This window comes from Mesoplodon bidens, assembly GCF_964165515.1.
Source record: "Mesoplodon bidens genome assembly, chromosome: 2".
Taxonomy (NCBI): domain Eukaryota; kingdom Metazoa; phylum Chordata; class Mammalia; order Artiodactyla; family Ziphiidae; genus Mesoplodon; species Mesoplodon bidens.
In genome coordinates this window covers 157,283,848-157,294,758 of record NC_138177.1, presented here as the reverse complement: position 1 = coordinate 157,294,758, position 10,911 = coordinate 157,283,848, and the positions used below count along the sequence as shown (strand labels likewise).

Here is a 10,911-nt window from a genome sequence, read left to right as displayed (position 1 = left end):
GGGGACTTGAAACCAGATCTGGGGTGGCTGTTTACTGCCATGAACAAGGAAAAGGGTTGGGGGGGGGTGGGGGGAGAGAGAGAGAGAGAGAGAGAGAGAGAGAAAGAGAGAGGAGCTTGGTTGTGCTTCCAGCAGACCCCATATAATGAAGTCTCTTTTTGCTCCGGTTGGAGAAGGTCTCTGTCCTTGCCGCAATGATCCCTGACTGAGGAACCTTCTTGAAGGTTCTTCTCCTGGGGGCTCAGTGCATTGGAACTAGGAGCCAGTGTCCTGGTGCCTGGAGATGGAAGGAGCACGAAGGACATTGATCAAGGAGAGGCAGAGGCAGAAATAGCCCTGCTAACAGCAGCTGGGGACTGAGCCACACCAGCCACCTGGCTGCGCGCCCCCCCCCCCCCCCCCCCGCCAAGGCCTGGCCTCCTGATTGCCTTCTCCTCCCTTCTTTGCCATCCCTCCTTCAAGAGGCAGCAGAGAAGGGAGGAGCTTCACATCTTGAGGGGGAATGTCCTGGGAGGAGCAGAACGTGGAGAGTGGAGAGGGTCAAATAGCCCCTTTTTGTATTCCAGCTCTGCATGTGGAAAGCCACACTGACTAGCTGTGTGACTTTGGGCAAGTCCATTCACTTCTCTGATCCTTTGCTTCCTTAATTGTAAAATGGGATATAACAGTGTCTCCTTCAGAGGGTCGTTGTTCAGTCCGTGGGAAGTGCGTATAAAGTGCTGGCAGTGATACTTGGCTGGTACTGAGTGCCTGGTGAAGTGGGCTCCATCTCCTTCCTTGGGGGCAGGAGCAAGGAGCGCCCCCACTGTGGGCAGAGAGGCAGCACACCCTGCTCTTGGGGGTGGGAGAGAGGCAAGGCCCAGCATCACTTCCTTATCTCCTACAGACAGAGCCGTGGAGTGAGAGAGCTCAGTGCCAGCCAAGTGGAGATGGGCCGAGAGGTAGAGTCGGGGGCTTCCCAGAGAGGCTGCCCGATCCAGAGACAGAGGAGCCCCGCTATCCCAAGAGGCCTGGCTGACCCTGGTCCAAAGCCCAGAGTGTCACAGACAGGCTTCTGGGCCAGGCTCTGTGTCCCCCGAGAGAGGAGTCTTGCCTCACTGCTCACCACTCTACCCCCAGGGAGGGCTCAGCACATAGTAGATGCTAATTCTCCTTCTCCTCCTCCTTTTTCTTAATAAAAATTGCTGTCACTTGTTGGCTTACGATACACCCAGCCCTATACTAAGTACTTAACTTGCTTTTTCTCATTTAACCCTTACAACCACTCCACTCATGATCATGCATTTTATAGATGAGGAAACTGAGGCTCAGGGATGTGAAGCTGCTTGTTCAAGGTTATACATAGTCGGTGGTAGAGCTGGGACTCAGACACAAGTTATTTAAGTCCTCAGATGATGGAATGGGAGGGTGCGTATTTTAGGAGGCCTGCCCGATCCATAGAGCTGTTTTTTGGAATTTTCCAGTCTTCTCAACTCTCTTAAAGCAAAGACTCTGAGTACCATGATTGTATGATGTGACCGCGCCCCCCCCCACCCCACCCGGCCACAGCTGATTGGACTATGATTATGATGATGTCATACATAGGGAAGCATGGACGTTTCTGGATGCAAATTAGTCTCTGCCAATGAAATCTGTTTGCATGAGATTTGGAAGGCAGAAGTGTGGCAGAGCCCCTCTTCCTTCCCCCTTACGGGCTGTTTCAGACATGGGAACATGAGGTTTTTCCAGCAGCATCACTACCGTTTCCTGGGTGATGACAAGCAATTGTGATGGGGACAGTGGTGGCCTCAACTTCTTGATCCAGGCTTTCTGAACCCTGGATTGTAGCTCTGGTGTGTTCTGCCTCCCGGTTCTAGTACCAGTTTCAGAGGGGGCCGCTCCCCTGGTGGGTTACTTCTGTATTGTTCTGGGGGCCACTGGAGGCCCAGCATGGCCTTGCTCCCCCATCTTTCATTGGTTTTGTAAATATCCATATCCAATCCCTTCCTGCTTAAAATCTCCTGCCCTGAACCCTTTACTATGTGTACGGTTTCCATCTCCTGAGAGCAACTGACTGAGCGCTTTCTCATTTCCAGTTTGAAAAAGCTCAGGCAAGATCTCTGATTGGCCAAGTTTGGATAAGAGGCTCACCCAGCCTCCCCACTGTCGCCAAAGGGACAGGGTCACATCAGGACCTGGCAGCTTCCAAGGTAGCTATGTGGATGGAGATGAGTTGGAGAGGAATGTGCCCAAGGGAAGACAGAGGTCAGATGATGTCAATATTGATGTCCCATGTCAATATCTGAAATGGGAACCAGGAGCCTGGGCTGGAGCCACCCACCTGCTCGTCACCAGGGTCCCTTGCCCAGGACAGAGTCAGCCCCGGGTGAATGGCACAACTCAACTGCCAGCACCCTCTGGTTCTGAAGAGAGAAGAGAAGCAGGAAACACATCTCAAGGGATCCCTGTTTTCTAGAAACATTTCTTTATTTAAAATTTAAAACCATATTACTTCATACAGCAAACTGTGCACTTTGATATATCACAGTGTCTTAAAAAGGAAAATAATCGGATTTGTTTGGAAATTTATTTACATCAGCCTAGAATGATTGGCAAGTAACACAGTTACTATGAAACCCAAATTGTTACAAAATGTTTACAAAAAACTATATTCATAGAAATTCTGCATGTCCACAAAGGGCATCCCCTGAATGGCCCAGAGACCAGTGTGTGGGAACCATGTTGAGTGGTAGTGGGAGGGGCGTCCAGGCACTCTGGTCTGGGTGGTGGGACAGTGGTCTCACACGGGGCTGTCTGGGGGCTCAGCTGAGGGGCTGGGAACCCAAGTCCCCATCATGGGAGGCCCAGCCAGGAAGCTGGCCCAGGCAGAGGTGGGCTGGGGGCTTGGAGCACAGTGGCATGGGGGCCCCTGGAGCCTCTGATTCCTGTCCTGGAGCCAGGACAGACCCTTCCTCAGGGCACTGGGCTCAGATGTGCTCTGGCCAGGGCCCCAGAGGCAGACCCAGAGTTAAGTGCAGACCAGTCTGATGCATGGGGCCGAAGCAGAGGGCAGGCCGTTGAGCACACGCAAGCCCACTCCAGACCTTTTCTCTCCTGCATGCTCTAGGAATGCTCTGACCTGTGATGCAACAGGACCACTAGCTACAGGATTGGAATGGGGAGAACAGACAGATCCGAGCGGGGCAGGGGTGGAGGTCTGCGGGTACTGTGGGGGCGGGAGGGGGGCACAAGCTCCCTGCCAACTGCCCTGCAGGGGGAAGTGCAGCAGGGGAGAGAAGGCAGACAGACGGCATTGGGCTGTGCTCAGAGAGGAGTGCCTTCTTGGCTTCGCCTCTTTCACCCCATGTCACTGTTCTGCTCACATTTCTGGCTCCCCGGTCACTCCCTGACAGCTGACCTTGGGGTCAAATGGGGCTGGGGAGGGTGTCTGAGGTGGGACAAACTCTTGGCTGGAATTGATGGGTCTATAGCTGCTGGAGGCCTCAGTTTTGATCTGTAAAACGGAGACACACTGTGGGGTGATCTGAGGTCTGTTCTAGAAGACAGGGGAGGGGGATAAGGTCAATACCTAAGGGCACAGGGACATCAGACTGGCACGCTGGCAATGCCCAGGGGGCCATTCTCTTTAAAAAGGGTTTTCCTTAGCTGTGAGCTGTGCCTTTGCATGTGGTTGAGAATGTGAGGCAGAGGCCTTTGCCACCTAGAATACTCCAGTCTTCCAGGGTATTCCAGGCAGAGCCTGACACCTCCCTGGTGGCTGGGCCTGGGGCAGGCAGGTATTGAGAGCTGGTCTAGGCAGTGGGCCCCTCTTTCCCAGCCCTTCAGCTCCCTGGCAACTGCCCTGGGACCAGAGCTGCCATATCGACTCAGGAGCCAAGTACTGGTGTGACGTTGCTCCCCAGACCCAGGTCCAGCTATTCTGCCTCAGACCCTCTCAGATGCAGCCAAGGCCCCTGGGCCACTCCTGCCCATCCCCAGGAGGCACTGACTGTACATGGGCCATCTGCCAGCCCCTCTTCCTCAGGGTCTGCAGCTGTGATGTACGCAGGTCCATCCCTCCCCCCACGGGGCTCTCCGCAGCACCTGCCCCAGGTGGCGTCCATCCCAGACTCCGCAGCTGCAGCCCCCATCTCTCACCTGGTCCCCACCCATACTGGCTGGGTTATGTACACTCTGTGTGCAGACGTGCGGGGAAGGGTGTGTATACACATGGGCTACAGGTCATATATACACTGTGCATATATATATACATACAGCATATATATATATATATCTTTTTACATTCATATATATAATGTATAGAACAGTAACTTTCTATCAAAAACAGTTTTGTGACTTTCATGTATGGCCTCAGCGCTGAACTTCTAACTCCAGGGCAAAGCCAGGACTGGAATGAAGGCTCGACTCAAACTGGCCGGGGGACAGAGGGCAGGGCCCTTCTACTGTGGCAAGCAGCTGGGCCCACTCCAGATGTGTCCACCCAGGCTGGGGTTGTTCCAGATGTGTCTATTCCAGAGGCCCGCCTACAGAGCTGGGCTCACTTCCTGCCATCTGTCCATGGGGCCGGGCCCATCTCAGATGTTAAAAGTCAATATAGCTGTTTGTCCAGACCGCAAGGCCCTTCCCAGCTGGTTATCCACACAGGACCACGGATGTGGGCCAGAGTGGGTCCTATTTCCAGATGTTTGCACAGAGAGCTGGGAAGGGCTCGGGGAGGGGTGGGCTTCACACTGAGTGATGAAGCAGCAGCGTCCAGCCCACACGCAGGAGGCCAGCAAGAAGATGGGGGGAGGGAGCTTCCCACTGTTCTGGGTGGGTGCGTGCCTGCGTCTGACTTCTGACTTCCTGGAGTTTAAGGAGGGGAGTGACTTCCAAGCATCTGGAGCCTCCACCCACCACTGCCACCCTCCTCCATCCTGGCCCGGACCTGCCCTCCACCGGTGCCCGGGGCCTTGCGGGGAGCCTGTGTGCTCAGCTAGCAGAGGCGGAGTCCTGGCTGCGGGGTGGTGGCTCCCACACTTCAGAGATTCAGAGTCAGCTCCTCAGCCAAGGGGGACTTACGCCTCTTGAGAGACACTCGAAGTCACCTGAATGGTGACAAAACTCTCAGGGTTTTCTTAACTGTCCATAGAAGAGAGACCAATACAGGTCAAGGGGAGAGAAATATGGAGCCCTCATGGCCCCAAACCCTATGGTCTTAGCGGGGTGTGTGTGTCTTCACTGATGCCCCTCAATATGGCCAGTTTAATCAGGCTGAGGGGAGGCACTGGCTTTTTGGGGTAGGGGATGGGGGTAGAAGGTAGGGGAGTCTTTTCTTCAGGGCCGGCAGGCGGGGCCAGACAGGGACGGTCCAGCACCTGCTCGGGCCGGTCTCATCTCTGCTCCATCCAAACCAGCACTGATGCCTCCATCACTCCCAGCCACTGACCTCAGTGCCTCCGTGTGGGCGTGCTCCCCCTGCCCAGGTGCACCTGCTGCGGCTCAGATCCTCGTCCGCGGGCAGGTGGGCCTGAACTTTAATTCTACATGACCCGCCTTGCTGGGAATAGCTCCCCGGCCCCCATCCCCAAGATGCAGTGGCACCTTCAGTACCCCGGGAGAGAGAGAGCTCACATGTGGGCAGAAACAGGCTCTGCTGCACTCTGAACGCTGGGCTGGTCTCAGAGACAAACAGGTCATCAGGCAGAGCTTGGACATTATCCACACACACGGACATAAGGCTTGAATGGGAGGCGAGATCAGGCCACGTGTCCTCCCATCTCCGTGTAGGACTCGAAAAATCATTTCAGTCCCTTCCGGGGGATTTCCCAAATTGAACTGTACCTCTGATTTCCAGCATTCTCTCCTCCTTCGATGAAGCTCTTCCTACCCACTCCACCTCCTTGTCGCCCTTCCCATCACAGTCTATCTATGTGCATAGCCTCAGAAGAAATGACACATTCATGGCATGTCACACACAAAAGCACACACGTGTGTGTGTGATATGAACATGGATGTGGGCACGTGCTATGAAATTAGACCGGATAAAGAGAGTGGTTCATGTTTGTGGTTGGTGAGAAAAAATCAGCAAATACCTTCATCAGAATCTGGTTATCTGGCAACTGCCAAAAAAATGTCATTTTCCCTTCAAACGGGCCACTCTACCGAGAGCAAAGGAGTCACTGGCCGTGAGTCCCTGCAGTGTTTCGCCTCCACTTGGCCAGTCTCCCCGTGCCCATGCCTATGCAATCTCGGCAAATCTTTGTGACAATGATCTCTCCACGACAGAAGTGTTTGCAGACTCTGGTTCCCTGCCTTCCTGATTGTCCGTCTCTGCTCCTGCTGTGAGCTGGAACATATGCGTGCATTTGAACACACGTATGTGAGCACACTCACACACGAACGCCAGTCCCATGTGGCTTCTCACATACAACATGCATTGCCCTGTGCTACGTGTCTGTCTGGTTCCGCCCTCCACTGCACACACACATGCGCAGGCACGCTCACACATGACCCCTTGATGACATGGCTTCTCCATTTAAACATATTTGGCAATGTTTGCAGGTGTTATTCTGTTCTCCACCCTCTGCCATTTGGCGCACAGACGCACACACACACAAGCATACACAGTCGTTCACGCATGCATACATATGTATACTCACCAGAACCCCATTATGACATGGCTTCTCCTGTTTTTACATGTATGGGGTCCTGCTGCTTGTCCAGATCTTTGTCTCCCTCACCCCCAGTTCACACACATGCACACACATACACACATGTCAGAACCCAAAGGATTCTCCTATTATTGCACGCCTGGACTCTGTTACCTGCCCTAGTTTGCTCTTCATGCCCAGCCCCCAAAGATGAGACATACAAAGATACACACATATGCGTGCACACACACACAGATACACACACACTCCTACACCCAGGAGCTCACAACAGCATGGCTTTTCCTATCATGACGTGTGTTGGCTACGTGGTATGTCCAGCCCTCTTCTCCCACCTCCAGGGCACACAGCCTATTGGAGCCACTGTGATTCTGGGAACCAGTCGGTTTGGCCCTGCAGCTCAGTTTGGAGGAGGGACGGTATTTATCACAGGAGTCCACTGTGCTCTCCTGCTTTGGGAGTCCTGAGGGGAGTCAGAGATTACCCTTCACCCCAGCTGAGAAGGTTCTTGAGACCTAAATGTAGCTCTTCCCTAACCAGGGTCCCCAAGCAGAAACAGGAGAGTGGTGGAGGGGTATGGCTGGTATCTCCTGGGTCCCTGTCCAGAGTCTCCAGGCCCCTTTCCCTTGCTCAAAGCCTGCCCTCTGCCCTTGGCCATGGGCAGCCCTGCTGGCCCCATCGTGTTCTCTTTAAGGACACTTTGTTCCTAATCCCCCCATATCTCATTCTTCTCCCAGAATCTTAGAGTCACAGACCTCTAGGGTATCTGTCACAGCTAGCTGGAACCCACAGATCACCTGGTCAACCCCTCACTGTACCTCGTCTACTACTACTTCTCTGCTGAACTCCCAAACCCCACAAGGTCCCAACTACTCTGGACAAGAGACCAGGGGTCATAACGGCCTTTTGGCAAGTCCAGGAGGCCAGGTGTTCTTAAGGGCCCTCTGGCTTTCCCCATCTACCCCAAAGTTAGCCTGTGCCATAGGACATGATCCTCTTTAGAGGAGGGGTAATGACGTTCACTTCAATCTAGGCTACTTTCCTCCTTCCATGATGACAGAAGAAGGTCAAGGTCAACTGGCCAGGAATGGGGAGCTGCTGAAGAGTAGATGGCAAAGAGCTCAAGCTCCCTAATGCCACCAGGGTTTAGAAAACAGCTTGGTAACCAGCAAAGTAAAATCTGCAGGCTTGAGGGCCTGAGGGATTTCCATGGAATCCACTGTTCCTCTGGGCTTCAAATATTGTCTCAGTCTCTAGGCATCCTTTGCAAGAGATTCAGGGGGTCTTCTTTCCTCTGGCCGGAATGCAGGGAAGAATCTGCTCTGACCACTCCTCCATTCCTAGAGACCTCCTAGAGGAGTAGGACCCATTGGGACATTGTCCAGAAGAATTCAAAATGGCGGTCTCTGTGCATCCTCCTCTCCCCCAGCCTACAAACTCCTCTTTTCCCCTATGGGGCTCTCTGCCTTCAACTTTGCCCAAGCAGGGGCTGCCATGGGTGGTGTCAAGTCCAGGAGATCAGGACCACATAAGCAGCCCCTGGGGGATTAAGTCTTCCTTCTACCCAGGCATGTGGGGTGGCCATCCCCATCTTCAGCTCCCATTGGCGGCCAAACTATAAGATCCTTAAGGTACCCAAGGTTTGTGTCTCTGGTCTCACAGTCAAGTTCCAGGAGGCCTGGGCTCACGGGGAAGGAGTGGCAATGTAAGAGCTGTTTCCCATTTGCTTTGGCCCCTGCAGGGCCATGGTAGAAACTTCTGACTGTAGAAGAGAGTCGAGGGGCAGATGAGTTTGGCCTGAGAGAGGCATGTGCTTCCTTTGGCCTTGGCTGTCTTGGCTGGCAGCTTTAGAAACCCACAGAAGAAACAAGAGGAGGGTGAAGCCTAAGCAGCTGGCCTGGGGGCCTGCTGGTTTCCTGGTAGGTAAGGGCAGAGGACTCCTGACCCAATAGGCAGGCAGCAGCTCTGGTCCCCAAACTCAGTACGGGGACTGGGGATGTTCCTTCCAGTCTCCTTTGCTTTCCTCCGCCCTGCCTGCAGGCCTGCGGTCCCCACCCCACATGTGCCTAGGGGAACACGGGGGCCAATGACGTGCTGCAGGTCATGCTGTCCTTGCCCGGAAGCCGGCGATCATTGAACGTGTGCATGTTGATGACAGCGTCAGTCTTGACCATCATGGGAGGCTGCGGCTTGTGCTTGACCCGACGCTGGCAGGTAAGGGAGAAGCGGATCTCGTCGGCCATGGTACTGCAGAAGGAACGCTGGGGTGGGGGTACAGGGTGGGAGGGCAAGGGGCACATGGGTGAGGCCCGACCCTGCAACTCCAGCCAACTCCTCCCCTTCCTCCCAGAGCCTGTGCTAAAACTACCGGGTCTCCCTCACACGTTTACCCCACCTGCTTTCTGCCCCCTGTAAGGTGACTATTTTGAGTAGCAGCCTACAAAGCATCACATCCTTGTTTGGAGTCTAAGGTGGTATCATCTTAGCCCCATTTTACTGATGAGCCAACTGTGGCTCTGATTGGCATGCACATTCATGTTTGAGGAATTTACCCGCCTGACTTTTCTCCACTAGCTTCTGAAGGCAGGAACCAGCCAGTTTCATCCCTATGAGCCCAGCCCCCAGCTTTAGGCCTGGCTCAGAGTCAGTGCTTAAGAAACATTTGATGAATATACGGATAACCTTGCTGGAAGAGCTTCCAACTGAGGGGACGGGTCACTGAGCTCCCACTCAGGGAAGTTCAGGACATATTTCTCAACTGGGAGGCAGGTCCTGTAGGCCTGTGGGTGGCAGTGGCCTGTTCTGGCCTGGGTCCCTGTGGATATCCAAGAGGGACAGCTCAAGTGCAGCACTGCCCACAGGTAACTGATGACAGTGGCTCCTATGAGACCAGCTGCCAGAAGTTGTCCTGCAGCTTGTCGAGAAGGCAGTGGGGCTGTCAATGCCCCAACTTGCCCAGGGAGGCCCGGGCATCAGCACTCAGACAGTTTGTAGGTAGGCTGTGTGGTGAAGGGGAAGGGGGACCTGGCTTTGAATTCTGTCCCTGCCTCTTACCAGCTGTGTGACCTTGCCAAGTGTCCCCTTGCTTCCCCACTAAATGCAGACATCATCCCTCCTCGCCTCCCTTTCTTCATTCTGAGACTATTTACTGAGACCCACTCTGTGCCAAGCACTGTTCCAGGTGTTAGGCACACAGCAGTGAAAAAGACAGATAAGGTCCTAGCCCATGGTCTAGGAGCCCATGGTCTAATGATGGGACAGAAATAGATAATAAACATGTGAACAAATAATTTCAGAGAGGAATAACTATTATTAAGAGAATAAAGCAGTGAAATGGGATAGAGTGGGGTGGGGAGGGGGGATAGGTGGGGAAGACTACTTGAGCTTCAGCTGAATGACCAAAAGACTCTAAGAATATGGAGCTCTGGGGGAAGAGCATTTCAGGTAGATGGAACAGCATGTGCAAAGGCCCTGAGGCAGAAATGTGCTTGGTTAAGGACTAAAAATGTGGCCAGTGTGTACGGAGCAGAGTAAGTGAGGGGGGAGGGTGGGAAGGAGGAGGTTGGAGACGTGGGCAAGGACCAGATCTCATAGGCTTTTCAGTGGAATTTGGAGCTCATTCCAATTGTAATGTAATTCTAATGTAACCCAATGAATTTGATTGTTATTTTTAGATGTATCATAATTTTTTAAACCATTCCCTATTATTGGACATTTAGGTTTTTTCACATTATAGTTAACACTTCAACAAACAACCTTGTCAATAAAATTGCACATGTCCTTGGCCACTTCCATTGGGTGCATTTCTTTGGGTTTTTTTTTGTTTGTTTCTTTTTTTTTTTTTTGCAGTACGCGGGCCTCTCCCGTTGTGGAGCACAGGCTCCGGACGCGCAGACTCAGCGACGATGGCTCACGGGCCCAGCCACTCCGTGGCATGTGGGATCTTTCCGGACCGGGGCATGAACCCATGTCCCCTGCATCGGCAGGCGGACTCTCAACCACTGCGCCACCAGGGAAGCCCTGGTTAAACTTTTGATTATGGAAATTTCCAAATATATGCAGAAGTGGAGAGAAGAGTATAATGAACCCCTATGTAAGCATCACGAAGCTTCCACAATTACCCTGGAGGGGTTTATGCGAGGGAATGACATGGTTTGAATTAAGTTTTAAACAGGGCACTGGCTGCTGTATGGAGAGCAGCTGGTCGAGAGGAAAAGTGGAGGCAGGAAGGCCAGACTGGAGGCTGGTGCATGATCCAGCT

The 10,911-nt window shown here is 53.3% G+C and overlaps 1 protein-coding gene across 2 annotated transcripts in view; it reads right to left on the bottom strand.

Annotated features, from left to right (window-relative positions):
- Nucleotides 1-8,716: 8,716 nt before the first annotated feature.
- GRIK3 (glutamate ionotropic receptor kainate type subunit 3) overlaps nt 8,717-10,911 on the bottom strand; it is a gene marked incomplete at both ends in the record, with an annotated part of 234,194 nt that continues 231,999 nt past the window's right edge. For both annotated transcript variants that reach the window (XM_081225397.1, XM_081225396.1), the window contains one exon: nt 8,717-8,911. In XM_081225397.1, the coding sequence (XP_081081523.1) occupies nt 8,717-8,911 (195 nt within the window). The remainder of the gene's footprint in view (nt 8,912-10,911) is intronic.